Here is a 27,815-nt window from a genome sequence, read left to right as displayed (position 1 = left end):
AGGAGGTGAGCACCAGGCCCGCTGAGCCTCTGCAGAGCCGCCAGCCATGCCCGGGATCGTGGTGTTCCGGCGGCGTTGGTCTGTGGGCAGCGATGACCTCGTCCTACCGGCCATCTTCCTTTTCCTCCTGCACACCACCTGGTGAGTCCCCAGGCCCAGGGCCACAGGCCTGGGTTTGGGGAGCAAGGCCTGGAAGGAAGCTTTCTGGCTATTTGTTCCTCCCTGCTTGGGCCCAAGTCCTGACCCTGTCATGCCCCCAGCTGCCTGGAGGAGGTGCCTGAACCATCGAGCCCCTTAGGGCAATACCCACATAGAGCTGAGACCCCTGCTACCTTTGCTGGACCTGACCTCAACACTGGGGGGAGTTGCTGCCGCTGTCTCCCCATGGCTAACCCTGAGTCTTTTATTGGCTGCCCATGCCCTTCTAGGCATTCGATGCCAGGTGGACTATGGTCTTATGGAGGAGGCGCCTGCTGCCACCCCTCCTTCCACTGAATCTGGGCTGGGGAAGGGCCTGCCTGCTAGTGGCATCTTGAGGTGCAGGGGCCGCCTGGCCTCGCTCACATGGGCATTCCTGTGACAGGTTTGTGATCCTGTCCGTGGTGCTCTTCGGCCTGGTCTATAACCCGCACGAGGCCTGCTCCCTGAACCTGGTGGACCACGGCCGCGGCTACCTGGGCATCCTGCTGAGCTGCATGATTGCTGAGATGGCCATCATCTGGCTGAGCATGCGCGGGGGCATCCTCTACACGGAGCCCCGCGACTCCATGCAGTACGTGCTCTACGTGCGCCTGGGTAAGGGCCACCCACCCTGGGGTGCTGCCCCAGACAACTCCCACCTCTCCATTCATTCAGCCAGTATTTACTGGGCACTTGTTGTGAGCCGGGCCTTGTTTTAGGACTGGGGTACAGCAGTGAACTAAGGCCTTCTATGGCTTGCATTCTAGACTAAGGGTCAGCAAACTGCAGCCTCAGAGCCAAATCCAGCCTGCTGTATGTGTTATTAAATAAAGTTTTAGGCCAGGTGCGGTGGCTCATGCCTGTAATCCCAGCACTTTGGGAGGCCGAGGCAGGTGGATCACAAGGTCAGGAGTTCGAGACCAGCCTGGCGAACATGGGGAAACCCCGTCTCTACTAAAAATACAAAAATTAGCCAGGTGTGGTGGCACATGCCTGTAATCCCAGCTACTTGGGAGGCTGAGGCAGGAGAATCACTTGAACCCAGGAGGCAGAGGTTGCAATGAGGCGGAGGCGGAGGTTACAGTGAGCCGAGATCGTGCCACTGCACTCCAGCCTGGGTGACAGAGCAAGACTCCGTCTCAAAAAAAGAGAAAATAAGGTTTTATTGGAACATATCCTTTCAGTTAGGTATTATCTCCAGCTGCTTTGCCCCTACAACAGCCGAGTTGAGGAGTCCCAGAGTCCGACATGTTTACTCTCTGACCTTTTACAGAAAAAGGTGCTGACCCCTGTCTTAAACCATGTGCATCTCTTCAAAGCACATCTTCCTTGTGATCCTTCTCAAAACAGGCCCCCTGCTTCCTGGGAACCCCCTCAGGGGTCTGGGCCAGCTCGCCAGGGGACCAGCCTGTGTCCTCTTCTTGGGCTCAGGTTGCAGCCTCTTCTGGTCATTTCTAGTGGACACTGCTGTTGTGCTTCTGTGCACTGGGCTAAGCCCTTTTTCCTGTGTTAATTCACAGGGAGCAGGTGTTACTGGTCTCCGTTTGTAGATGAGGAAACTGGGGCCCAGTCTTAGCCCCCCTGAAGGTCACACAACTAGTAAGCATGTAAATGTCGGAGCTGGGATTTGAACCCACGCTGTCTGGCTCCAAAGTCTGGTCTCTGAGCTGCCACACTGCTGCCCATGGAGCTGGGGCTTCCCAGGCTGCCCTCGTGAGGCCAGCAGATCTCCTCAGCCACCACTCCATACCCCTCCCCTCCAGTCTCGGCCCCTGAGGGGCCTGAGCTGGATGCAGACCAGCTGCTGGACCCTTCCCTTCTCCTCCATCAGGTTCCAGAGGCCTCTTGCTGGGAAATAGTTTCCATGAAGTGAACATGCTCTCATCTAATTTTTGCACAGTCCTATGACATAGATGTTGTCACTCCCGTTTTACAGATGAGGAAATGGAGGCTCAGAGAGAATAGGTAACTTGCCTAAGATATGTCTGATTCCAGAGTTCGGACATACGATTCTGAAATCCTGAAAGAATGAGGAAATGGGCCAGGCGCGGTGGCTCACGCCTGTAATCCCAGCACTTTGGGAGGCCGAGGTGGGTGGATCACTTGAGTTCAGGAGTTCAAGACCAGCCTGGCCAACATGGCGAAACTCCGTCTCTACTGAAAATACAAAACTTAGCTGGGCCTGGTGGCGGGTGCGTGTAATCCCAGCTACCCTGGAGGCTGAAGCAGGAGAATCGCTTGAACCCAGGAGGCAGGAGTTGCAGTGAGTCAAGATCGCACCATTGCACTCCAGCCTGGGCAACAAGAGCAAAACTCCATCAGGGAGGCCCTGGGGACCTGAGAGCACAGAAGCTCGGAGAGGTGGTGGGCCCATTGCAAGCGGTCGGGCAGGGGCCAGCAGGACCAAATGGTGACAGGACAGGCTTGGGCCTGGGAGGTGGGGGTGGGGGAGTGCTGCTGGCCCGCTGCCTCTGCCTTTGCTACTGAGCTGGCTGAAAGCCTCATAATAGGAAAGGCCAGGCCAGGGTTCTAGGCCCTTCCCTGGCGGGCAAATGGCAGCCATCCTTCAGCCAGGCCTGCTCTCCTTGCAGCCATCCTGGTGATCGAGTTCATCTACGCCATCGTGGGCATCGTCTGGCTCACTCAGTACTACACCTCCTGCAATGACCTCACTGCCAAGAATGTCACCCTCGGTATGTCTGGGTGAGGCCTGCTGGAGCCTCAGCAGCCCCAGGGGCACAGGAGACAGGATCAGTTTAGAGAGGAAGAAGCTTGGGTATTGCGAGAGGGAAGTGGCTTCTGTGGGGGCACCAGCAGGTTGACTGGGCGAGGCTGCTTCCCTCACCCTTGAGGCCTGCCAACTACCCTTGGGGGACCCTTGTCTGAGGTGGGCTGCAGCAGGCACAGAGCTGCTCAGGTCAAGTCAAGGCTCCTCAGCACCTCCTTGGAAACCCACAAAGCTGCCTGCTCTGAGCCAAGAGTGGCCCTCGGGGTTGTGGGTGGGCAAGAGGGTGGCCACATATGTGGCCAGAGACTGGGACCAGGGGCTTTGGAGCCTGGCTTTGTCCTCAGCAGCATTTGGGGTTAGGGAGGCTCCAATGTCCCTTTCTTCAGAGCCGGTGAGCCAAAGAGGTGTCCCCAGCGCCTCTGCCTATTGCCTCCCACTGCTGCCCACAGGAATGGTTGTCTGCAACTGGGTAGTCATCCTCAGTGTGTGCATCACTGTCCTGTGCGTCTTTGACCCCACGGGCCGCACCTTTGTCAAGCTGAGAGCCACGAAGAGGAGGCAGCGTAACCTGCGGACCTACAACCTGCGGTCAGTCAGCGGGCTGGGTGGGCAGTCCCAGGGTGGGCTTTGCTGACTGGTGGGCAGAGGTCTCCATTCTCCAGGAGGCTATCCCAGGCCTCCCAGACTGCATGCCAACATCTTGTGAGCCATGGGCATTAGTCAAAGGGCTTAACTGCTGCCTGCCTCAGTTTCCTTGTCTATAAAGTGGGAATAACAATTCTTGTCTTGTGATGTTGTTGTGAGATTTAACTAAGATGATACCTGCAGAGTGACTAACACAGTGCTCACACTGGGTAAGTGCTCAGTTAATGGTAACTGTTGTCATCATTGTCACTGCTGATCATAACAGTGATAATAACAGCAAAACCAAGCATTGTGTGTAGTAAGTTACAAGTCCACCAGACAGCTGTCATCTTCCCCATCATATGGGTGGAGAAACTGACGTACAGAGAGATGATGGGACTGGCCCGAGGTTGCACAGCTCGAAAATGGTAATGCTGGGAAGTAGCCCAGGCTGTCTGGCTTTCAAGTCCTTGCTTAACTAACTGTTAAATTAGGCTAGGCTGCCTGTAGGATTCGGAGATTGAGAACGGTAAGTCAAGGAAAGCTTCCTAGAGGGCGTGAATTTTGCGTGATGTTTTAAAGATGGGGAAAGTGTGCCATGGCAGACAAAATGAGAGAGGGCATCCAGGCAGTGTCACAATAATTTCTGTTTGTTGAAAGAAAAAGACAGGGGCTTCCAGGATGGGTCCCAGTACCTCCTGTTAATGGGGCTTCTACAGTGCATTACGTAAGAAGCTCCCCATGCACACAGTTCACACAGTTCATCCATTTAATCCCTTTGTGAACCCCGGCATGGTTGTGAGATCCGTTCCACAGATGAGGAATCCATGTCCCAGAGAGGGCAGGTCGCCTGCCCCAGGTCAAGCTGCTGAGGTGCAGAACTGGCACCACACCTGCAGCCCAGAGCAGCTGGCTCAAGCGCCCTCACCTGGGGAGCCGGCTGCCTGGACGCCCCCCGCCCGGCAGGAATTCTCCCCGTCCCACCCTCCTGCACTGCTGTGTTCGGCTCCCCGTGGACCTTCCACGTCAGCTCAGCACTGCAGCCAGAGCCACACCCGTGCCTCCTCTGGCCACGTCCCAGCCCAAAATGTCAGGTCTAGGAGCCAAGGCCCCATAGCCCATTTTCCCTCCCAGCCCAGCTGGCCACCACCACCCATCCCACAGTGCTCTGGGAACCCTGCTTGGCCAGCACACTGTCCCTTCATCAAGCCCTGGAAGGTGGGACATTGGTTTTGGATATACAGCTGTCCAAGTCCCTAAGAGCCAGCAGGTCCCCAGAGGAGCAATTCCCTGCACCCTTCCCTACCCACCTTCTTTAGCCCTGGAAGACCCTGTTGTCCTCCTCCTCGTGGCCATCTGCCTTATGGAGCCAGGGTTGGAGAGCAGGAAGCGATCCTTAGACAGACGGAGGAGCCAAGAGGCTCAAAAAAGGCCTGGCCTGTCACTCCAGATGGATGTTAAGTGCCTTGAATGCATCTGAGGGCCACCCTTGCCTTCCTCTCCTGACCACCCAGCATCAGGCTTTTAAGGGGCCAGCACACGGCACAAAAGCAAGCCAGCCCCTTCTTGCCCGGTTTGGAGGTCTGCACTTTTAATGTTGGATCTGTTATCTTTACGCTCAAAACACACCGACTGCAGACATCCAGCCTAGGAGGAACCTCTGTGAATAACTGGCGCATTGCTCTGCCTTTGGGTACAGACTCCTGGAGACCCTGAATCTCCATCCGAGCAGCCAGACCCACTGGGGGTGGGGTTGGGGGGTGAGAATAGACAAAGGCAACCATGTGGGTGAGGGATGGAGCCCTCTCCCTACCTAGGTATCAGATCCAAGGAATTGGGAAATGCAGAACCTCATTCAGCCCCATGAATTTCCTATAAGTAGAGTATGTAAGTATGTAAGCGTCTGAAATCCTTTCTGGGGAAAAGCAGGTCTTTCTGGAAGGTCTGTTCCAGGCCTTAGAACGAGACGACAGAGAGGCCCAATACCCTGCTGACCTCTCCCAGGGTTTGAGTCTTTGGACACCTGAGCTGCAGGGTAGCCCCCACTTTGGGCTCCCAGCTCTGAAGCCCCAGAGCCTGCCTGTGTTCAGTCTTCCAAAAGCCAGGTAGTCTCTCCAGCACTCCCCACCTCCCTCTTCCACCCACCCACCTTTGGCCAACAGCACACACCGTTTTAGGCTAGCAGGAGGCTGTCAGGGAGTGCCGCTGTTGGCCGGCAGCCAGGCCACTGGCCACCAGCTCTGACAGGGCCTGGGCCCTGTTACCCCCAAGAACCCCCTGTGGGAACCCTTTGGTAAGGTCCTGGGAACAGGCTGCCCTGTTTCCAGAATGTCTGGGTCCCAGCTCTTCTGGTCCAGCCCTCTGACCTCACACATATCGCCTCTCCTGCTTTGCAGGCACCGCTTAGAGGAGGGTCAAGCCACCAGCTGGTCGCGCCGGCTCAAAGTGTTCCTCTGCTGCACGCGGACGAAGGACTCCCAGTCAGTAAGTACTGGGAGGTCGCTCCCCTCTGGCTCACATCCTGTGGTCAGGTGATTAAGGGGCTGTTTGCTCCTTTGGCAAAGCAGGATGGGGCAGGGCTGGTGGGAAGGAGCTGGGTTTCCAGCAGCAAGTACAGCCTGCTCACACAGGGCCTGTTATTCACTGAGCCACTCGCTCCAGCATGCAAGACTGCGTCCACTTGCTTTGTCAAGGGAACAGAAAGCTGTGAAGACTGCATCGACTCCCTTGGAACTTATACTGTAGTTTAGGAGAAGAAATACACAGAGTCAGGGTGACCTAAAGACAAAGAAAAGTAGCATTTCACTAGCAGCAAATTAATCAAGAAGGCCTGGCAAAGCCGATAGGCATTTAGCACAGTCTTAGATGGGGACACATAGCCTTCAGCACCTGGGAGCTCGGAGGAGTGGCCAGAGGGTCAGACTTAATGCCAGGGCACTGCAGAAGGAAGACACGGCCAGCTGGGGGTGGCCCCCAAAGGGAGGGAAGGGAAGCAGGCCCCGGGATCCTCCAGGGGCGCCCCGCAGCGAGCAGGGACCTTAGAGATCATCTAGTCCCACCCCTCATTTTACAGATCAGGCAGCTGAGGCCCAGAGAGGTGGAGTGACTTGCTCAGCGTCCCACAGCTAGTTAGTAGCAGAGCCAGTGAGGTCAGGAGACCACTCCTCCCTGAGGCAGACAGCCAAGTGCCTTCCATGGAAGCCACCGGGAAGCCTCGAGTGGCTCCTGCCCACCAGCGTCCCCTGGTGAGCCGTAGAGTGAGTAATCAAGTGTAAGAAAGCCCCCGAGTTTCCCTGGTGGGCGGGGAGCACCCCCTTGGGTCTCTCTGGGGCGGTCTGAGGGGTCTGGGCTGTAGGCAGGCCTTGCAGAGGGCAGAGAGCTGGCCCCTGACGGATGGAGGCTGGGGCTGCTGTGTGGAGGGCACGCCAGCCCCTCCGGGTGCACGGGCAGAGCTGGGGCTGTTGTCAGAGTCTGGGGAAAAGATAGCACATCACAGCGGAGCCCCAGGGCAAAGGTCCTGATAGACACTGATGGCCTCAGGGGCCAGGTCCGGTCCCAAGCACGTTTTGATCAGCCTGTGGTGTGTTGCTTACATTTTAATTGGATGCCAGTATTTAAAAATCAGGGGTGTCTCCATAAACTTCTGTATTTCTGAATCTGGCGAAGTGGGCCCTGGAGGGCCTCCGGTCAGCTGGAGCTGAGCAGTAGCTGGCTCTGTTTGGCTCCATTCGGCATTTGAATTTGTAGCCCTTGATTTATTCACTTACGAGTGCCAAACACCCAGGGGCGAGAGCCATTGAGACAGACTTCATGGCCATGTGGTTGTTCCCACCTCAGCTTCTCCTGACAGGTTAGGGAAGAGGCTCGGGGCTGGGGCTGCAGCGTGGGGCCAGGAAGGGAAGACTAAGAGTGCACCAGCCAGCAGGGCTCGCCTCCTGCCCTGAGGCCCAGACATGCGCTGTCCTCAGGCCAAGGACCTGGAGAGAAGCCACGGGGGGGGGCCACTGGACCAGAGAGAACACCCCCCTTCTAGGGCACATTGTGGGGATCACTGAGCCAGCAGCCTGTGGGTAGCTGGGGGAGGGGACCTGAGACCTAGCAGGCTCCACAGAGGCCTTAAGAGGGACTTCCAAGGTCCCAGCTGGTGGGGCGAAGGCAGCCAGGAGCTTAGTTTGGTTCCTGTGCTCGAGAGAATGGCTAGAGGAGAAATGAGCCAGAGCCACCCGGCCTTGATCCTAGCATCTGGGAAAGCAGAAAGGAGTGACTCAAGTAGGCACCTGCTCTTGGTAGACAGTGGGCACCGCACAAATTCCAAGGAGAGGAGAGGGCTGGGAGGCTACTGCCAGGTCTAGGAGCCCAGAGCCCTGGGCAGGGCCCTCAGGGTCACAGGCGCACAGGGCCGCATGGGGTCAGGCTCAGCGGGCGCTGTGGAGGTGCCAGGGAAAACCTGCCCAGGGGATCCCCTAGCAGACACCTGCTTCTGCAGCGTCCCAGTCCTGGGGGATTTACTCCTGGCCTCTCGTCCTCTCTCCTGCTCCCCTGCCACTGCCTCCTGCCTTCCTGGACCTCATAGGATGCCTACTCAGAAATTGCCTACCTCTTTGCGGAGTTCTTCCGGGACCTTGACATTGTGCCGTCCGACATCATTGCTGGCCTGGTGCTGCTCCGGCAGCGGCAGCGGGCCAAGCGCAATGCCGTGCTGGACGAGGTGAGCACTGCCAGCCCCTCTCCAGGTCACCTCTCCACACCACCCTCCTTTCAAGCCCCTTCCCTGCGGCCCCTGCAGCAGAGGACTCAGCTCCCATGCCACTCCCCAGTGACCATGCACCCTCTTGCACCCTGGAGGTCACCTTTTCCTCTGGCTCCCCCTGCCTTCCTGAGCTTGTCCTTCGGCCAGGCTTTCTGTGACTACTATTCGAGGGACTTTCCAGGCCGTGCATGGCTGCCTCTGGGGCTGGCTCTCAAAGGACTTCTAACCGCAGGCTTAGTGGATGCTGTGAGCTCCCGAGTCGGTCTTCTGCATGGCCGCTCTGCCCACCCCACATCCCCACCAGCACACCAACCCCAGTTAGGGTTTCTCAGTGTCTCATACAAAATACCTTCCCCCTGCTGTGGGCCAGGAATGTCCTCAGGGGCTTGATGTTTTGGGTAGAAGGGGAGCATCTGGAAATATGGGGACACCTCAGATTTTGGAAAAGTGGCTGAATCCTGGAAGAACTAGAAGCTGCATGCCCTTTGGGCCTCTCGGCCTTTGGGAAGCAGGCGGACACCGAGGTCTGGGCCCCCTTTCCCGGCCATGCAGCCAGGCCTGGGCCAGCGATTGTCCCTCTTCACCTGCCTGTCTTACAGGCAAACAATGACATCTTGGCCTTCCTGTCTGGGATGCCGGTGACCAGAAACACCAAGTACCTTGACCTCAAGAATTCGGTGAGTCAGAGATCCGCTCTTACCCCACCCCATCTCCATCCCTCGCACTCTGCCACAATGACCTAAGCAAACTCCTCCTAGCTGCCCTCGCAGTGCCAGCCACATTGCCCCCGCCCTGTCCCCCTCCTCCAGGCTCTCCGGAGAGCCTCTCTGCTCAGATCATGCCCCTCACGAGAACCACCCACCTCACACCGGTTCTACAAACAAATCCCCTGAATTCCTTTACCAAGTTCAGAAGTGTTTGGTCCCGGCCTCTTGAGATGACAGAGTGCTTCACCAGGGTGAGCTGCTAGGATTTTTGCTGCTCCTGCTGCTGTTATGAAACACAAGGGGCATAGTACTTGGGTTTCCAAGCTTTTTTGTAGTGGAACCTTTTCTCAATCGTCTTTCGTAGAAATCCAGTGTGTTATAGGGAAAGGTGGTGCCAGTACCATGGTGGGAGGGCCCCAGCCCAGGGCCCAGCACAGCCCAGGGCCTAGTGCAGCCCAGGCTGAAACCACAGCTGGCAGCCGGGAGAAACAGGCCCTGCCTTAGGAAGCAAACGATTGGAGCATGCATCTGCTCTGATGCCTGTCTCTGTGACCTCCAGCAGGCCGCTCATCCCCTCTGAGCCTGATCCTGTATCTGTGAAATGACGCTGGGCACACCTTCTACCAGAGCTGTGCTGAGAGGATGCGAGCCATTCCCATCACAGTGCCAGGAAGCCTCAGTGCCAGCCAGGATGCTAATGGAAAGGATTCCGTCACTTAGAAGTCTCAGTCCTTTAGGCCACATGTGCTGTCTTGCACCTGCAATCCCAGCACTTTGGGAGGCCAAAGGGGGAGGATTGCTTGAGGCCAGGAGTTTGAGACCAGCCTGGGCCACATAGTGAGACCCTGTCTCTATAAAAAATAAAAAAATAGCCAAGCATGGTGGCACATGCCTGTGACCCCAGCTACTTGGGATACTGAGGTAGGAGGATTGCTTGAGCCCAGAAGATCAGGGCTGCAGTGAGCTGTGATTGCCACTGCACTCCAGCTGCACTGTCCCTTAAAAAGAAGAAAAAAACCCCAACACTCAATCCTCTAGAAAAGCCTCAGTCCTCCCTGCCTGTCCCTGCTCCCCACTAAAGCAGGCATTTGTATCCTCTCTGAAAATAGCCATATCCATAGTAGGTGCCCCAAACCAGCCCATTTCTGCTTGCCAGGCTCTGTCCTGGGTATTCTCACCACCCTCTCCCTCCCACTCCTCACAGGGAGCGGGGAGGGCAGGCAGCTGTGACTCCCATCAAGTGACTCCCATTAAGGTACCAGGGTCACACCTGCCACCTGGCAGAGGCTGCCAGGGCCCACCCCATCCCCAGGGCTGCAGGGAGCTCCTGACAGGGAGAGGATAATTACCTCCTTCCCACTCTCGTTCCTGAAGAGCAGCTGAGCTGGCCAGGGATGTTTCCACCCCTCCCGGCCCTGATCAAGATGCTACCTATTTCACTTCACAAGGTGACTAATCACCCTCCTTAACTTTTACAAGGTGACTAATTCCCTCTCCCAGTGCCTGGGGCACTTGGGAAAAACTGGAAGCTGCCAGATTGCTGGGACACCCCTGCCTCTTCCTGCCTTCACCCCAGCAGCTAATAACCTCCTCAGTGTCCACAGTGGCCGCTGGGCCTCAGACACACTGACTTTCAAACTGGCGCCTTGCTCCGGAGAGATCCCAATCTCCCACCACCACAGCCCCTGCCCGGAGCCCTGGGAACCTGCAGCTGGCTGAGTCAAGTTGAAGGTTCCCGATGTTTGCAGTCAAAGAACAGGAGGGCCAGAGATTTGGTGACTGGTCTCCTGGCCCAGCGTGGCTGCCCTGTTGCTCAAGGCCCACACACCCCACCCAGCTAGAGGGCCGGGGCCTCTCAGGGCTACATTTTCCCAGCACTGATTGCTGAGGTGCGGGGATTACTCCTCACACCCCTCAACTCTTCCCTTCTCTGGAAAACAGGCAAGGAAATGGACCAAGTGATTTTCTGTCCCCAAATCATTCATTCTGAGACTGGAGCAACAGGACAGATCTCTGAGGATTCGTGTTCTGGTTGCATGTAGATAATTAGGGAAATGCAATTATCGCCTGGAGGCGTGGCCTTCCTCCAAGGCCTGGGCCCCACACCTCAGCAGGGGACCAGCAGCGCCTCCCTGCCTGGGGGTGGGTCTGCAGTCTCCCACCCTGGGGAACTGCTGGGCCCTGAGGCTGCAGGCAGGAAGGGCAGGAGGTGACTGCCCTCTGCCTCCTCTCTTCTAGCAAGAGATGCTCCGCTACAAAGAGGTCTGCTACTACATGCTCTTTGCCCTGGCTGCCTATGGGTGGCCCATGTACCTGATGCGGAAGCCTGCCTGCGGCCTCTGCCAACTGGCTCGATCTTGCTCGTGAGTACCCCTGTCCCGTCTCCCAGCGATTGCGCCTCTCCTCCCGGGTGGTATGTGAGGAAGGGCTAAGGGGCTGCGCCCGCTGCTTTGCCCTGAATGGCTTCTTTTCTGCACCTCTGTGGGCCTCAGCCTTTCTAGTTCTGTGTTATCCCTGAGCAGTGAAGTTGTGGGCTTCGGAGTCACACAGTGATGGGTTTGAATCCAGATGTTGTCACTTGCAGCCTTGGGCAAGTGGGTCTACCTCTCTGAGCCTTGGTTTCTTTATCTGCGAAGTGAAGATGTTGATACATACCTCGTGGAATTTTTTGGAGAGGGCTAGATGAGATATTGCATAACACCCATACTGCTGCCTTCCCTCCCCTTCTGGCGTTCTCTCTCTGCCCCCTCAGCCATTCCCTTCTGCCCACATCTTCCCTTCTCTCAGCTCCCCTCATGTGCTCTGCCTTTCTAGAAGAAAGGACTTTCCTGGTAGGGAGGCCCAATCCATAGAGGTCTCTGGAAAGGCGCCAAGAAGGCCTGTTACTTAAAGGCTCCAACCTTCTTCGTAGGGGTCTAGGAAAGGCCTTAGTCCCAGACCTGACCTGCAGCCTGGCTCCACCCTCAGCCCACCACTTGGGGACTGGGTGGACTCTCTCTACGGAGTCTCGCTCTGTCACCCGGATCTCAGCTCACTGCAAGCTCTGCCTCCCGGGTTCACGCCATTCTCCTGCCTCAGCCTCCGGAGTGGCTGGGACTACAGGCGCCCGCCACCTCGCCCGGCTAGTTTTTTGTATTTTTTTAGTAGAGATGGGGTTTCACCGTGTTAGCCAGGATGGTCTCGATCTCCTGACCTCGTGATCCACCTCCCAAAGTGCTATCTCGGCCTCCCAAAGTGCTGGGATTACAGGCTTGAGCCACCGCGCCCGGCCGGACTCTGCTTTCCTAAGTGGGCCAGAGAAGGGCACCTGCTCCAGGAGGAACCCCTCCCTGTCCTGGGTGTCTCCGTCCTCCGCTCATGCCAGGCAGAAGGAGGACAGCTCCCTGGGCTCCCGTTCTGGAAAGACTGGCATTCTGGGCAGCAGCTTCTTTCCTTGACACCTCTGCCCTTGGGACCCGCAGCAGCCACACCTACTCTGCAGTGCCCTCCCTGTCCTCAGAAAGCTGGGTGGCTCTCAGGGCCGAAGCTCACCATCCCTCCAGCAACTGATCAGAGAGGACTAGATCACCTCATGCCCACTTCCCATCTTTGTCAGCTGCACGTGCCTGGCATTCTTGTCTGCATCCCTGGGAGTCCTAGCCATGGCAGAGAACTTCTCAAAATGAGCACCAGGCTCCATTACTCGCTGGCAGTGTGAGGACATCTCTTGGAGCCTCAGTTTCCTAAATTGTAACAGGTGGTATCTGTCCTGCCTGCCCATAGGGTGTTTCAGAACCCAGGGCGTCACTGGCAGGCAGGGCTCTTTGGTGCTCTGCAGACAGGAGGGATGCTGGTATCTGCATTAGGTGCCTTAGTGCTGCAGAGAGAGCAGAGTCCCTAGACTCATGAGGACCCAGCCAGGCCCCTGCCTGGAAGAACCAGGTACTTGTGGGGCTGAGAGAGGCAGGCCTGCAGCCCAGGGTGTTGGGAGGAGGCCAGAGTCCAGTGTTCTTCTCAGTGCCCCAGCCTGGCCATAGCAGTCTGGCCAGAGGGAGAAGGGCTGCCCATCTGCCTCAGGCCCAGGCCTCTCCCCTGGCAGCAGTTCTCAGCCCATGCAGAGCACAGCAAGCCAGGCCTGCTTCTGGCTTGGCCCCAACCCTGCCCTGGATGAGCCCCAGGGCCCTGCCTTCCAGGGTGCTGGCCCTGCTCCCCTGACTGGTCCCCCTGGCCTGCAGATCACTGACTCAGAGGCAGCCCTGTCACCAGAGAAGGGAGGAGCCACCCGTTATTAAGAACTTATAATAGGCCAGACCATTTCTGCATCTTGGACCCTTGATCTCACACCAGCCTTGTGAAGTAGCTGTCAGCACCTGCTCTTACAGAAGAGGAAACTGAAGCTTAGAATGGCTGAATGACCTCCAGGCCCTTGCGGTCAGGAAGTGACACAGCAAGGGTTCAAACTCAAGCTTCCAGTCTCCAAAGGCCACACTGTTACAGCTTCATGCTCAGCTGAGATTGGAGAGGGAACAGCTGCCGAGCACAGGAGCTCAGCCCCTAGGCCCTGGCCCGCCACCACTTGACCTGCAGTAGGGGAGACCATGCCCTCTCATTGTACATTGGGGTTGTCCCCTCCGCAAACACCGTGGATTTCTCAGCGAAGCCTCTCCCCATTGGAAAGTGTGTAATAGTCACTCAGGTGATGTTCCAAGTGAAGACAAACCTCCCAGCATCACCAGAATCCAAGCTTCTTAATAAAATCTCAGCTGTCATCCTGTGACAGCTGGCAGGCCCAGTCACGTGGGCTCCAGCGCCTGGTGCCCTAGCCATTGGGTGCTGGCTCCCTCTGGTGGCCTGAGGTACAGCTGCACCTAGCTGGGTGCCCAGCTCCCGGGCTGCCTCATCCTCACAGGGGAGGGAGGCTACTGTGTGCCTGGCACTGTTTGGGTGCTGGCGATACAGCCGTGGACCTCTCTGTGGTGATCACTGCCCAGCAGGGAGGTGGACAGCACATAGACAGGGCGAATAGGGCACATGGTGGAGCAGATGGGCGCTTTGGACCCACATGAAGCCAGGTGTCTGGGGGCCTGGGGAGCCCTCGCAGTTAGATGAGGTGGCAGGAGAGACCTCACTGTGACAGGATGTTTGAACAGAGGCTCAGAGGAGCAAGGGCCAGGCTGCCACGCTGTCTCAGGTGCTGCTGAACATGCCGGCAGCAGGCCAGAGAGACCAGGGCCAGGTGGGGTAGACAGGGTGTTGCTGTAGGGTCTTAAAAAGAAAATGATGTGGCTCGACTTATCTTAGAAGGGCCACTCTGTTGCTGAGCTGAGAGCATAGGGGCAAGTGCAAGGAGGCCAGTCAAGGCCACTGGGGCAGTCCCAGGCAGAGCTGCCAGGGCAGGGGTAGGGGAGGTGAGGGAACGCCTGGAGTCCAGCTCTGAGTGTGAAGGGAAGCCGAGCACGTGTACTGACCGAGTAGCATGGCCATGGGGGTGAGAGCTGAGCCACACACAGCTGCAAGCCAGAGGCCAAGCAACCAAGGGGCCTTGGGAAGACCTCAGGAGGATTGGGGTACACAAGCAGGGAAGGGGTTGGAGAGCTGGCGGGTTGTCAGGCCTCCAAGGGAGGTGTTGGCTAGGCCATTGGATGGAAGCATCTGGGGGTTGGGGCAGGCCTGGGATGGATTCCTGAGCGTGCAGATGGTGTCTGAAACACAAGACTGCATGAGTGCATGGAGGAGCCAGTGCCCCCAGAGGGACCCCAGGACCTCAGTGTTGGGGGCATCGCTGAGTAGGCCCTGCCCAGAGGGGAGATCCCAGAGAGGAGGGAGCCCCAGCCAGGTGGGGAGAGGGAAGGGCCCACAGGGTCAGGTGCTGCCAAGAGCTCAGTTAAGAGGAAGGCTAAGAGTGGCCAGTGGATTTGGTGACGTGGGGGTCACCAGGACTTAGCAAGGGTGATTTGGGAGAGGCAGTGGGGCTGAACGCCCAACTGGAACTGGTTCCAGGGACGGTGGCAGGAGACAGTTGTTCCCTCAGGGACTCCCTGGCCCTGAACTCTCTGTCACCCCACCCCAGGTGTTGCCTGTGTCCTGCGAGGCCGCGGTTCGCCCCTGGAGTCACCATCGAGGAAGACAACTGCTGTGGCTGTAACGCCATTGCCATCCGGCGCCACTTCCTGGATGAGAACATGACTGCGGTGGACATCGTCTATACCTCCTGCCACGATGCGGTGAGGCCAGGCAGGGCGGGAGCCTGGTGTCCGGAGCAGGCAGTGGAGGGTCTAGGGTGCGGAGGCTGTCCTTCCAGGCCAGCAGGAGCCCTCGCTTGGCTGGTGCTGGCGCTAGCGCTGGCTGGCTGCAGCTTCCAGGCATCCCTAGCTGGGCAGACCAGAGGTGGCCCCCTCCTCCCTGGACCCTGGCCTACCTGCACCCCCTCTGGGGCTGGGAAATCTGACGTCAACCCCACACCCAGTGTTTGGGTTGCCGGGCCCTAGCCCTTTGGGGAAAGGAAGTGAGGGCAGAAGCAGGGAGGGGCAGACATCCCCTGGACTGAGGGGCAAGTGGTGGCACTCAGGGCTGCCAGAGCCAGCAAGGAGCTGGGCGGGCAGGGCAGGCCTGTGACTGGGGTCAGGGGGAGATCCCCAGTGACCCTGGGAGCCCGTCAGCCTTTCCAGCGGCAGAGGCCCCATGGCTGGTGGAGCCAGAGTTCCTGGCCAGGAAGGAGACCTGCCTAGGTCACTTTCCCCGAGTCTGGCCCCACCAGGGCCGCTCAGGCTCACGAGCTGCCCGCCTCCTAGGTCTACGAAACGCCCTTCTACGTGGCGGTGGACCATGACAAGAAGAAGGTGGTGATCAGTATCCGGGGGACCCTGTCCCCCAAGGTACGCTGCCCGTGGCTCCCAGCCCCCGGGGGTGCCTGCCTCCCTCTTCCTATCCTCTTTAGCCCACCCCTCACCTGTCTCCTCTCTCCCCAAGGATGCCCTGACTGACCTGACGGGTGACGCTGAGCGCCTCCCTGTGGAGGGGCACCACGGCACCTGGCTAGGCCACAAGGTACCCCACATCATGGATCCCAGGGCCCCTGGGCTTCTTTCCTCCCCTGCCAGCGTGCAGAGGCGTGTATTGTTGGGGGTTCCTCCCTGCCTGCTGGGCTCACTGGAAGAGACTGGTCAGAGAGGCATGGATTAGTCTGGAAGGCCCATGCGGCCCACTGCTGCGACCCCCACTGCCCTGCCCAGCCCAAAGCCTGTCCATGGAAGAACCTGAGAGGCAGCTGGGAAGTGATCATAGCAGCTTCATTAGCCACACCGCCCCTCTGAGCCTCAGTTCCCACCTGTGAAATGGAAGTGACATGGTCAGCATGTCTGCCAGCCCCCACAGCCGGGTTGTCACGAGGCCCAAAGGGAAAAATGGATGGGGCGGAGTTCCTGAGCTGCAGGTCACTGTGGGTTTGCTGGTCACTGGGAGGCCTCCCACCAACACCTGCTTCTGTTCCTGCCCACCCAGGGAATGGTCCTCTCAGCTGAGTACATCAAGAAGAAACTGGAGCAGGAGATGGTCCTTTCCCAGGCCTTTGGGCGAGACCTGGTGAGGCATTTTCTATGACACCAAGCCCTTGTCACACCTGGGTCCCCCTCCTCCAAGGCAGCAGAGAGAGGAGAGGATGGATGGGTGATGGAGCCTCGCACCTCCCACGCAAGCCAGGCTCCTGCAACCTCTTCGAGCCTGGCTCCCAGCCCCTCCTCTTTTGTGCCAGGTCTCGTGGGTGTCCTGCTCCGCCCCACCTGCAGTCACTGGGCACCTGATTCATGCCAGACACCAGAGGCGCAAAGATGATTCAGGGCAGGCGGCTTTTAAGCGTCATAGCTGCAGAACCATTTGTCAGAAGGAAACATGGAGAGGCTCAAAATACAGAGCAGAGAGAAGAGGGGAACTGAGGGAGGGGCGGGAACTGAGTCCTGCCCACTGGCCACGGTCTGTGCAGGTAGCTCCTGAGGTGCCACCAGCTGCCCTTTCCAAAGCAAAGCAGGCTCTGGCCTCAGGAGACTTCAGTCTAGTAGTGATGGTAGAGAGATGGGGTCAGGTAACCACATGTTTACAGCAGAGTAATCACCGTAGTCACAAAAATCTCCATCCCAGGTACAGATGCAATGACTAGAGGGAGCGAGCCACTCCTGGAAAATCAGGAGAGCTTCCCCAAGGACATAACCTCTGAGCAAGGTTTGGAAGCATAAGTAAGAGTTTATTAGAACAGTCAGCCTGAGCAGTCGCTCTGTGGGGACCTAGCTTGGTTCTCTGTGCCCCAGCATTCACACAGCACAGACATGATCCCAGGACTCTGGGAAGATGGGAAGACCCTCTGCCTTCCTTGGGTTAGCTAAGACAGTCGCTTGGCAGGCAGCGGGGCAGGGCTCTCAGGCTTCTCTCGGTCTCCAGGGCCGCGGAACCAAACACTACGGCCTGATTGTGGTGGGCCACTCCCTGGGTGCGGGCACCGCTGCCATCCTCTCCTTCCTTCTGCGCCCACAGTACCCAACCCTCAAGTGCTTTGCCTACTCCCCGCCAGGGGGCCTGCTGAGGTGAGCTGTCTGGGGCCTCAGAGTGGGCTGGGGCAGTTGGGACCAGTGGAGGCTGAGGGTTGGCTGGTGCTAGGGGCTGGACTGGGAGTCTGACTTCTAGTCCCATGAAGGTCTGGGAGTGGCTTGGAGAGTGGAGGGTGGGGGCTCTGAAATGCCATGCGCCCCCCAGGATCTACCCAGCAAAGCCTTACCAGCAGGAAGGACAGAGTAGGGGGCAGGCAGCCCAGCCTGCTCCCATCCAGCTCCCCGGGAGCCAACCCAGGAGTGCAAGAACAGAGCTTGCTCGTGGCTGGCCCCCGATTCCGGAACACCACCGCCCTCCCCCTTGGCCTTAGCTTCTGCTTCGGCTTCCCTTGCAGTGAGGATGCGATGGAGTATTCCAAGGAGTTCGTGACTGCTGTGGTTCTGGGCAAAGACCTCGTCCCCAGGTGAGTCCTTCCCCCGACTCCACGGTCCCTTGCCAGGCTGTTCCTCTCTCCTCCAGGCCTCTACCCACCCCCCAGCCCCTGTGTCGCTCTCACTCCGATTCCTGTCTCTCAAGGGACTCCACGCCCCTCCCCACCGTTAGTTGCCCAGTGGTGAGAAGCCCAGGTGAACACACGTGCTGGTGCCCTCCCTGCCTGTCCTTCCACTCTTCGGCTCTGCTCTGGGGAGCTGCTCTGTGGATGCCTCTCCACCCCATGACCCTAGCTGATGTGTCTTCTTGTTCCAGGGGCTAGGCGTGTGCCTGCTCCTTCGCCCCTCGCCCCGTACCTCTCATAGCCCCTGACCAGGCCTGGCTGACGGCCCTGTCTCGCTCCCTCCCCAGGATTGGCCTCTCCCAGCTGGAAGGCTTCCGCAGACAGCTCCTGGACGTCCTGCAGCGAAGCACCAAGCCCAAAGTGAGCCCCCGCCTGGGCACCCTGCCTCTGTGCAGCCTCATCTGTCCCTGCCCTTGACTGGTTTCTTGGGACAAAGCACAAAAGGCCCTGCCATGGGAGGCCAGGGCAGGGTGTGGCTGGTGTCATGGGAACTTTAGGATGTCAGACCCTCAGCATTCCCTAGGCTCAACCCATACAACACCTGTCATTGTGCAGATAGGGAAACTGAGACCCAGAGTGGGAGGGACTTGCATTTACTCGGATAACAAGTTAGAACAGAATCCGGATGGGAACCGAGAGGCTTCCATCACACAGCACTGGGAGCTGCCCACAGTCAGGAGAAAGCGATCTGGAGACTTTGAGTGTTGAGGAAAGGCCTCTGCCGAAGCCTCTGAGATTCCCCAGGCTCAGAGAGGGCTGGGAATGACCCGTGGAGAGGATTTGGGTACAGTTTGTTCTCATTTTCTGCTGTGGCCGAGAGGAGAGGGTCAGCCCTTCCTAATCCGCATCAGGTCTCTGGAGGACACTGGCGGGCGGGTTGGCCAGGTGGGGGTGGGGACGTGGTGGCCAGGCACACTGAAGCAGGCCAGGCGCAGGAGGAGAGGGTCCTCTGTGTGGTCACCCCTCCTCGGCCCCCGCCCCCCACCCCCTGCGCCGGGCGAGCCCTCCGCCCATTCACTGTCTCAGCCCCGTCTGGACCGTTCCCAGCTTTGGTGCCCTAGACCCTGTGGCAGGCAGGGCCCTGGGCCAGGTACCAGGTGCCAGGCGGTGAGCAGGGCAGCAAAGCTTTGTGGGACTGTGCCTGCCTGGAGGAGCCTGGTTCTGGGGAGGTGGAACTGCTCCCACCAGATTAGTCCTGGGCTTTCGTCAGGCCAGGCCTGGCAGGTCCAGCTGGACTCAACTCCAGGGTGTGTTTTGTCTTGGACTTGCGGAGTGACCCAGAATAAGTCCCTTCCCCTCACTGGGCCTGTCTCCCCATCTACTAGATTAGGGGTTGGCTGGGCTTCCAGCCCCTTGCCAGCCCTGAAATTCAACAATTCCATGTCACCTGTCCTTGGCACCTTATTGGCCGTCTGGCCACCGTGCACCTCAGCCACTGCCTCTTCAGGTGGGCACCGACCTTTAATGCTCCGGCCACTGCCCTTCCCCTGGCCCTTTGCCATCTCACCACCCACCTCTCACCTGCTGAGCCCTCCTTCTCAGTCCCCCTGTCCCTGCCCCCCAACCAGTGCCACTTAGCTCTGTCCCCATGTCTCCCACTCCACCCCACACAGTGGCGGATCATCGTGGGGGCCACCAAATGCATCCCCAAGTCAGAACTGCCCGAGGAGGTAGAGGTGACCACTCTGGCCAGCACGCGGCTCTGGACCCACCCCAGCGATCTAACTATCGCCCTGTCAGCCAGCACTCCACTCTACCCGCCTGGCCGCATCATCCACGTGGTCCACAACCACCCTGCGGAGCAGTGCTGGTAGGTTTTGCCAGGGTCTGCTGCTGCAGGGGGTAGCGGCCGTGGAGGGCAGGGCCGGCCTTGGCTTAGTCACCCCTCGGGGCTGGGGCTGGAGACTGGGAGAAGATGGCCCAGGGCTTCCATGGAGGGATTTCCCCAGCATCGGGCTCTGGAAATGGAACAAAAGGCCAGCCCTGAGCAGGACTCCAGGCATCTCTCTCCATAGTTTGGCTTCGCCTCCAGCATCAGCCCTTCCCTGGTGTCCCCCAGGGCAACTGTCCCCACTCGTGGTCCATTTAAAAGTAGGTGCCCTGGAGGGCTCACCCCTCAGGCCCTGGCCAGCTTACACCTCAGTTGTCACTTGGCTTCATCAAGGGGATTCCTCGAAGACAGCTGTGAGCAAGGTGGGGGCCGCGCCAGGAAAGAGAACAGGAGCAGGCAAGTGGGCAGACCTTTCCCACCGCGCTCCTTCAGACAGCTGGGCGCTGGCTCCTCCCTCCAGGGTCGGCTTCCTCGCCTGACACAAAGCTGGTGAGCTGGGCCCTGCAGCAGGTGGAACGGGTGTGACCCAGGCCAAAAGCTGGTCGAAGGCTGTGGAGGGACCATGGCTGAGGCTCAAGGTCAGCCTTTCCCAGGCTGAGGGCAGGGCAGGAGCCAGGCCAGGGAACAGAGCCCTGCTGCCAGGCAGGCCAGGGGCCTCCAAACCATGCCAGCCCTGCTGAGCAGGGCAGAGAGCAGAGCCAGGAGCTGAGGGCCAGGCCACCACCCTATCCTTAACTCCCCTCTGCCCACGTCCCTCTCAGCTGCTGTGAGCAGGAGGAACCCACGTACTTCGCCATCTGGGGCGACAACAAGGCCTTCAATGAGGTGATCATCTCACCAGCCATGCTGCACGAGCACCTGCCCTATGTGGTCATGGAGGGGCTCAACAAGGTGAGGCAGTTCCTGGCAGGGTATCACCAGGGAACAAGGCACTGTCACCCCATCAGAACCCCGTAAGCACCGTCGGATCACTGCCCCATTTTACAGACATGGGTGCTGGGGCTCAGAGAAGTAGGTAGCTGGGCCAGAAAGCCCCACTCAAATACTTCAACCTCACACCCCTGGCTCTCTCCACATCATCACGTTGCCCCATGGTGGGGAGGAGATAAGGAGACTTCCAGGGGCCTGTCCCTTAGGCAGGCTCAGCTCAGAGGCCCTGAAGGCCACCTGGCACTTAACAGATGCATGGGCAAGCAGCGACAGCCACAGCCACTCCCTGTCTGCGGAAAGGCTGAAGGCAGGCAGGGCAGGAACACTCGCCGGGCTGTGGGGCAAGTTGTGACCAGATGGGCAAGTCTCAGGCCTTGGGGAGTGGTGTCCTCAGGAGGAGGAGAGTGGGACCCAGGTGACTCCATGAGGCTCTGCTTGGCCTGAGAGGCCTGGGCCCTGGCTCCACATTGGTCCCAGAATGGGGCCTGCTGTCCCTCCACCACCCCCAGCCTCCTCTGTCCTGTCCTCAGGTGCTGGAGAACTACAATAAGGGGAAGACCGCTCTGCTCTCTGCTGCTAAGGTCATGGTGAGCCCTACCGAGGTGGACCTAACTCCTGAGCTCATCTTCCAGCAGCAGCCACTCCCCACGGGGCCACCCATGCCCGCTGGCCTCGCCCTGGAGCTGCCAACTGCAGACCACCGCAACAGCAGCGTCAGGTGAGCCTTGGCTACTCCCAGCCCCACCCCGGGGTGAGTGTGGTTCAGAGCACATAAACTTGTGTGCATGTGCATTTTGTGCATGTACTGGGCTCAGCTCTGCACACGTGCACAGGAGGGGTCAAAGCCCCGCTCTGTGCTCCGGCTATCCCCCAGCCTGCTGTCCCTGAATCCCACGTGGGCCAGGGGAGGCACACAGAGCCACAAACCCTGGGCCACAAAAGCACAGATTCACTCTTTTTTCTTTTTTCTTTTTTTTTTGAGATGAAGTCTCGCTCTTCTCCCCCAGGCTGGAGTGCAGTGGCGCAATCTTGGCTCACTGCCACCTCTGCTTCCCGGGTTCAAGCAATTCTCCTGCCTCAGCCTCCCACATAGCTGGGATTACAGGCATCTGCCACCATGCCCAGCTAATTTTTGTATTTTCAGTAGAGATGGGGTTTCACTGTGTTGGCCAGGCTGGTCTCAAACTCCTGACCTCAGGTGATCCGCCTGCCTCAGCCTCCCAAAGTGCTGAGATTATAGGGGTGAACCACCGTGCCTGGCCTGCACAGATTTACTCTTTCACACTTAGACCCAAGCAGCTGGACACCCATTTACTTCCATATTTGTATCGAAGCTTACACACATGCATTATTAGTTATAATTACACGTCACCCCCTGTAGACATGCACATGTACAAGACACACACCAGGACAAAGGTGGAGACACATATACAAGGACACACGTGGACAGGCAGCCGCGCATGGAAATGCATGAATACACCCGTGCGCAGACCCAGACACACAGGCCAGCTGACATACACAGACATCTGGTCTCCACACTCATACACATGAACAGAGGTGTGCACACATACAGGGGCGTGCACAATACAGGGGCGTGCACACATGCTTACAGAGGTGTGCACAGATGCTCACAGGTGTGCATACACGTGCTCATGGGTGCGTGCACACGTGCTCATGGGTGCGTGCACACGTGCTCACAGGGGCGTGCACACATGCAGGGGCACGCGCATATGCTCACAGGGGCACGCATGTGTGGGCTACAGCGCCCTTTCTATTCACACACTCTTTTGAGGGTTGCAAGGCTCTTAAGTGGTAGTCCTTCCAGAGGAGGATTGTCCTGCCTTTCTAGGACCTTCCCACATAGGCCCTGTGTGCTTGGTCACAGATCTGGTCAAGAGGCTGCTTCCTGGCCCTTGGTAGGGACACCTGGACATCTCTCCCTGCCATTTGTGCATTTCCTGTGGCAGCTGCACAACCAGATGAAGAAGCCAGTGTCCATTTCCGGCTGCAGTGACTGCTGCAAGCCACCCACTTCCTGCCTCGTCACCCACTCCCTGCAGGCTGGTCTGCGGAGCCCCAGGCTCCCCACCCAGCAGAGGGCTGCAGCCCATGGGACAGACCAGGAGGAGACCCGGGTGAGGAGGGAAGTGATGAGATCCCTGGGAGTGGCACCTAGGGGTGCTGGCTCTGAGATTGGCGTGGAACCAGTCGGGCAGCTCTGGGCAGGGCTCTCTCCCTTCCCTGTCTCCTCCCTGCTGCCCTCTGTCCTTCCTTCCCTCCTTCCCTCCCTCCCACTGTCTCTCTCATTCCACTGTGGCCTCATGAGTGACCTGGAGCAGCCAGTCTCTTGGAGCCTCATTCTTGCATTGGTACAATGACAGGGGTTCTGGTGCAGAGAACCCCAGCGGCACTCCTGAAGTCCTAGTGCTGCCAGCAGGGCCTTAGCCCCTTAGGGACCCCCCACCACGGCTCAACCCAGCATCAACTATTTTGTCTTTTATCTTGGATTCTTGTGAGTTGTTTTTAAAAAATAATCATTCCGGCCGGGTGCGGTGGCTCACGCCTGTAATCCCAGCACTTTGGGAGGCCAAGGCGGGCGGATCACAAGGTCAGGAGATCGAGACCACGGTGAAACCCCGTCTCTACTAAAAATACAAAAAATTAGCCGAGCGCTGTGGCGGGCTCCTGTAGTCCCAGCTACTCGGGAGGCTGAGGCAGGAGAATGGCGTGAACCCGGGAGGCAGAGCTTGCAGTGAGCCAAGATCGCACCAATGCACTCCAGCCTGGGGGATAGAGCGAGACTCCGTCTCAAAAAAAATAAAATAAAATAAAATAATCATTCCTGGCCAGGCGCGGTGGCTCACGCCTATAATCCCAGCACTTTGGGAGGCCAAGGTGGGTGGATCGCCTGAGGTCAGGAGTTCGAGACCAGCCTAACCAATGTGGTGAAACTCCCGTCTCTACTAAAAATATAAAAATTAGCCGGACGTGGTGGCACATGCCTGTGATCCCATCTACTCAGGAGGCTGAGACAGGAGAATCGCTTGAACCTGCCTAGGAGGCGTAGGTTGCAGTGAGCTGAGATTGCACCATTACACTCCAGCCTGAGCGACAGCGAGACTCTGTCTCAAAAATAAAAATAAAAATATAAGCATTCCCTGCCCCAAACCATCAACAACTGCTAAATTAACTGTACCCTTTATTCCGTGCAAGTTCTTTTTAGCCAAGGAGCTGGGATTCAGTCCCCTCTCCCTTCTGAGTCTCATACCCCCTGCTCTCCCCTCCCTCTGCAGGAGCAAGTCCCAGTCTGAGATGAGCCTGGAGGGCTTCTCGGAGGGACGGCTGCTGTCGCCGGTGGTTGCAGCAGCGGCAGCCCGCCAGGACCCGGTGGAGCTGCTGCTGCTGTCCACCCAGGAACGGCTGGCAGCAGAGCTCCAGGCCCGGCGGGCACCACTGGCCACCATGGAGAGCCTCTCGGACACTGAGTCCCTGTACAGCTTCGACTCGCGCCGCTCGTCGGGCTTCCGCAGCATCCGCGGCTCGCCCAGCCTCCACGCTGTGCTGGAGCGTGACGAAGGCCACCTGTTCTACATTGACCCTGCCATCCCTGAGGAAAACCCATCCCTGAGCTCGCGCACTGAGCTGCTGGCGGCTGACAGCCTGTCCAAGCACTCGCAGGACACGCAGCCCCTGGAGGCAGCTCTGGGCAGCGGGGGCGTCACTCCTGAGCGGCCCCCTAGTGCCTCAGCCAATGACGAGGAGGAAGAGGTTGGGGGTGGGGGTGGTGTACTGGCCTCCCGCGGGGAGCTGGCGCTGCACAATGGCCGCCTGGGGGACTCGCCCAGTCCTCAGGTGCTGGAATTCGCCGAGTTTATCGACAGCCTCTTCAACCTGGACAGCAAGAGCAGCTCCTTCCAGGACCTCTACTGCATGGTGGTGCCTGAGAGTCCCACCAGCGACTATGCCGAGGGCCCCAAGTCCCCCAGCCAGCAAGAGATCCTGCTCCGTGCCCAGTTTGAGCCCAACTTGGTGCCCAAGCCCCCACGGCTCTTTGCCGGCTCAGCCGACCCCTCCTCCGGCATCTCGCTCTCGCCCTCCTTCCCGCTCAGCTCCTCGGGGGAGCTCATGGACCTGACGCCCACGGGCCTCAGTAGCCAGGAATGCCTGGCAGCTGACAAGATCCGGACTTCTACCCCCACTGGCCACGGAGCCAGCCCCGCCAAGCAAGATGAGCTGGTCATCTCAGCACGCTAGCACCCTTGTGTGGCCAGCCGGGCCCAGGCAGGAGCAGGTGGCCCCGTGGGCACCTGGTGCCTGTCCCCTGCCGGGCAGCTTTGAGGACAGACCCCCCAGGGGCAGTTTAGCTTCAGGCACAGGCATCGCTGCTGAGCTGGGGGTCCGCATCCCTACCTCAGCTTAGGACCCCCAGAGCCAAGGTGGCTGGGATCTGGCCCTGCAGATGGGGAAAGATGGGGAAGGGTGAGGAGTAGGGAGGAGCCTGGGCAGCCTGACTGGCCTCCATGGGGGCATTCTGGCACCCCCCTGCTCCAGGACAGGCCATGGGCAAGCTGCCTCCCATCACTGCCTGCTGGCTGCTCTTCCAGGGGCCGGGGGCCGGAGGCCGGGGGGAGAGCAGTGTCCCGCACACATGTATTCTCATCTGTGGTCCAGGCTGGCATCTGCCCTGGCCACCCCCCAGATCTGGTACCTGCTGGCCAGCCCCCTGGGGTGCCCCTGCCAAGGTGGCCTGCAGTGCTGTACATGTTTACAGAAGGTGCTGGGCTTGGCCCAGGATGTGTTGTGGGCTTGCAAGCCCCCTGCCCACTCGTGTTCAGTAGCCCTCCTCTGCGCAGGGCCCAAGGCAGCCAGGGGCCTGGAGGGGCCAGAGGAGGGTGGGGTCAGGGCCGCCCCTTCTCTGCCTTGTGCCTCTCATGCTGCCTCCTCTGCTCATGGGTCCTGGGCACCCAGGCCTGCCCTGCCTGCTGGCTACTTCCTGGCTTACCTTCTACCCCCAAGGATCCTGGCCACCCAAAGGGTGGTGGGCACTGCTGTGACCACCCCAGCTGCAGCATCAGTGCCCTGGGCAGAAGGAAGGCACCGAGAGCTCCCTTCCTCTGAGGGCGCCACCTGACCCCTTGGTGTCACCCCCACCATGCCTAGGCAGCTCTGGGCCAGGGATCTGGAACCAACACACCCTAGTCCCCCTCAGCTTTCCCTCCTCACTGGCCTGGGCACCCTCCTGGGAGCAGGCCTTCCTTCCTCCCACCCTCAATGTCATGTTGTTAGGAGGTGGGGCCAAGAGTGGGGTATGGTGGGCGTTGGCTGGAGACCTCTGTCTACTGCCCAGGGAGGGGCCTAGGGCTGGGAGCAGTCCTGGTTTAGCCTGAGGTCCCCATAGGGGTTCCTTCCCTGCTGGGTTTGGGAAGCAGTTAGGGAGGTAGCGACCCGGTGTTTCCCCAGAAGCGGGGTGGGAGGGTGTGCATGCTAGTGTCAGCGCGTGTGCATGTGCATGAGTGTGCACCGTTCCTGAGGAAGGGGCTGCTGGGGCCGCCCACCCTACCTGCCCTGCCTGCCTGCTGTCCCTCCCAGCCTGCCAAGGAAACGGTCAGGGAGCATGATGGGGCCTTTGAGGCGGGGCTGCAGGGACAAGCTCAGCTTTAGACACCATCTGTTCTTACCGCGCCTGCTGCTCTGACCCCTGGTTTGGAAGACTGGTGTGTACCGAGGCGCTGACTGCACGGCTGACCGCCTGCTCGTGCCTTCATTCTGCGGTGGCATGGTCCCTCCCACTCTGGCCCCGCCCACAGCCTCCCTGAGTGGCCTAGGCTCCCCTGACAAAGAGCCCCCCATCTCATGATCACTGGTACCTGGGGGCCTGAATCCTGGCCCCCAGCTCCCCACACAGCTGGGACTGGCCCGGATGGCTGTCCTGGGAACCCCTGCCCACCCTGACAGAGGGAGCTGGGTCTCCCCTCATCCTGTGTAACTCCTACCTTCACCAGACTCAAGGACACCCTGGCCCTGCTGAGGCACAGCTTCAGCCCAGCACAGAAACAAGACAGAATCAGTGGCTCTTGAGAGTTTAGCAAACAAGATAGACTCTCAGAGGAAAGATCTGACGAGTACCCCGGCCAGTCACAGGGAGAGACTTGATGTCTGGTCTTTTAATTCCTCCTCTGCCAGGGTGGGTCCTGGGACCTCTAATGTGGGCATGTTGCCCACCCCAGGACTGAGCCATCAGGGACAGACCCCCCACCCCCAAGGCTGCAGCCACAGCATGTTTCAGGCTTGGGGCTGGGGCAGGCTTGGGCTTAGTCCTGGGCACCCAGGGGCAGCCCACCCCTAATCTGCCTCCTACCCACCTTTCCCCTGAAGGATGGGCCTGCTGCACGTCTCCCTCCTCCGCCCCATACCACACTGGGGGATCTGAGCCACCCCCCTCAGCCCGGTTCGGCTCAGACCGACCCCCACTCCATCCCCAGACCTGCAGCACAAGTGTGCGGGCCTGTCCGCCCAGGGGCCTAGGCGACTCCATATGCAATCAGTAGCGAGCAGCCAGGCCCCACAGACCCTCACGCACTTTACGTGCCATTCTCCCCAGACTTTTTTTGTACTTAATGTATGAAAGATCCAAACTAATATTGCTGTAAAAAGAAGAGAAATTAATATAGCTTATTCTATAAATATATCTGTATATAAAGGTTTCTGTATATTGTATAGAGCTGTGTATAAACCGGATGTAGAAGCACGCTGGCTGCCTGCCTCGAATGTCTTTGCTTCAGGTGGGGACTGTGTAGAAACCTGATGTTGAGGTTGCAGCAGAGCAGGGGGTGGGCATGGGGCGGGGGGCCAGGAGGGCCTCTGCCACTGTTCCCTGGATGGAACAGAAAGCCTAAGGGGGAAACAGATTCCTTGGGACCAGAGCCCGTTTCATCCCAAGATGGAAGGTGTGTTTGGGTGGTTCAGGTTCAGCCCTTTGTCTCTACTGGGTT

The 27,815-nt window shown here is 58.8% G+C and overlaps 1 protein-coding gene across 1 annotated transcript; it reads left to right on the top strand.

The window, feature by feature from the left end:
• On the top strand, positions 1-27,571 carry DAGLA (diacylglycerol lipase, alpha). Its single transcript, XM_011942721.1, has 19 exons — positions 1-141; positions 584-795; positions 2,772-2,873; positions 3,358-3,496; positions 5,929-6,016; positions 8,106-8,240; positions 8,882-8,959; positions 11,228-11,352; positions 15,039-15,192; positions 15,760-15,843; positions 15,938-16,015; positions 16,469-16,549; positions 17,399-17,541; positions 17,901-17,969; positions 18,350-18,422; positions 19,676-19,872; positions 20,655-20,784; positions 21,354-21,541; positions 24,117-27,571. Exons 1-19 carry the CDS (start codon positions 47-49, stop codon positions 25,075-25,077), a joined length of 3,132 nt encoding a protein of 1,043 aa, XP_011798111.1. The 5' UTR covers positions 1-46; the 3' UTR covers positions 25,078-27,571.
• Positions 27,572-27,815: the final 244 nt, after the last annotated feature.

Source organism: Colobus angolensis, unplaced genomic scaffold (genome assembly GCF_000951035.1).
Source record: "Colobus angolensis palliatus isolate OR3802 unplaced genomic scaffold, Cang.pa_1.0 Scaffold21, whole genome shotgun sequence".
In the NCBI taxonomy this organism is placed as follows: Eukaryota; Metazoa; Chordata; class Mammalia; order Primates; family Cercopithecidae; genus Colobus; species Colobus angolensis.
Note: the sequence above shows the minus strand (reverse complement) of the source record. Positions and strands in the feature narration are given on the sequence as shown.

Bases quoted from the DNA above. Each gene is read 5' to 3' on its own strand.
- DAGLA (XM_011942721.1), top strand. From the start codon at position 47: ATGCCCGGGATCGTGGTGTTCCGGCGGCGTTGGTCTGTGGGCAGCGAT. The intron at 11,353-15,038 runs GTGAGTACCCCT...ACCCCACCCCAG, and splicing joins CAACTGGCTCGATCTTGCTC to GTGTTGCCTGTGTCCTGCGA. The intron at 20,785-21,353 runs GTGAGGCAGTTC...TCCTGTCCTCAG, and splicing joins TCATGGAGGGGCTCAACAAG to GTGCTGGAGAACTACAATAA.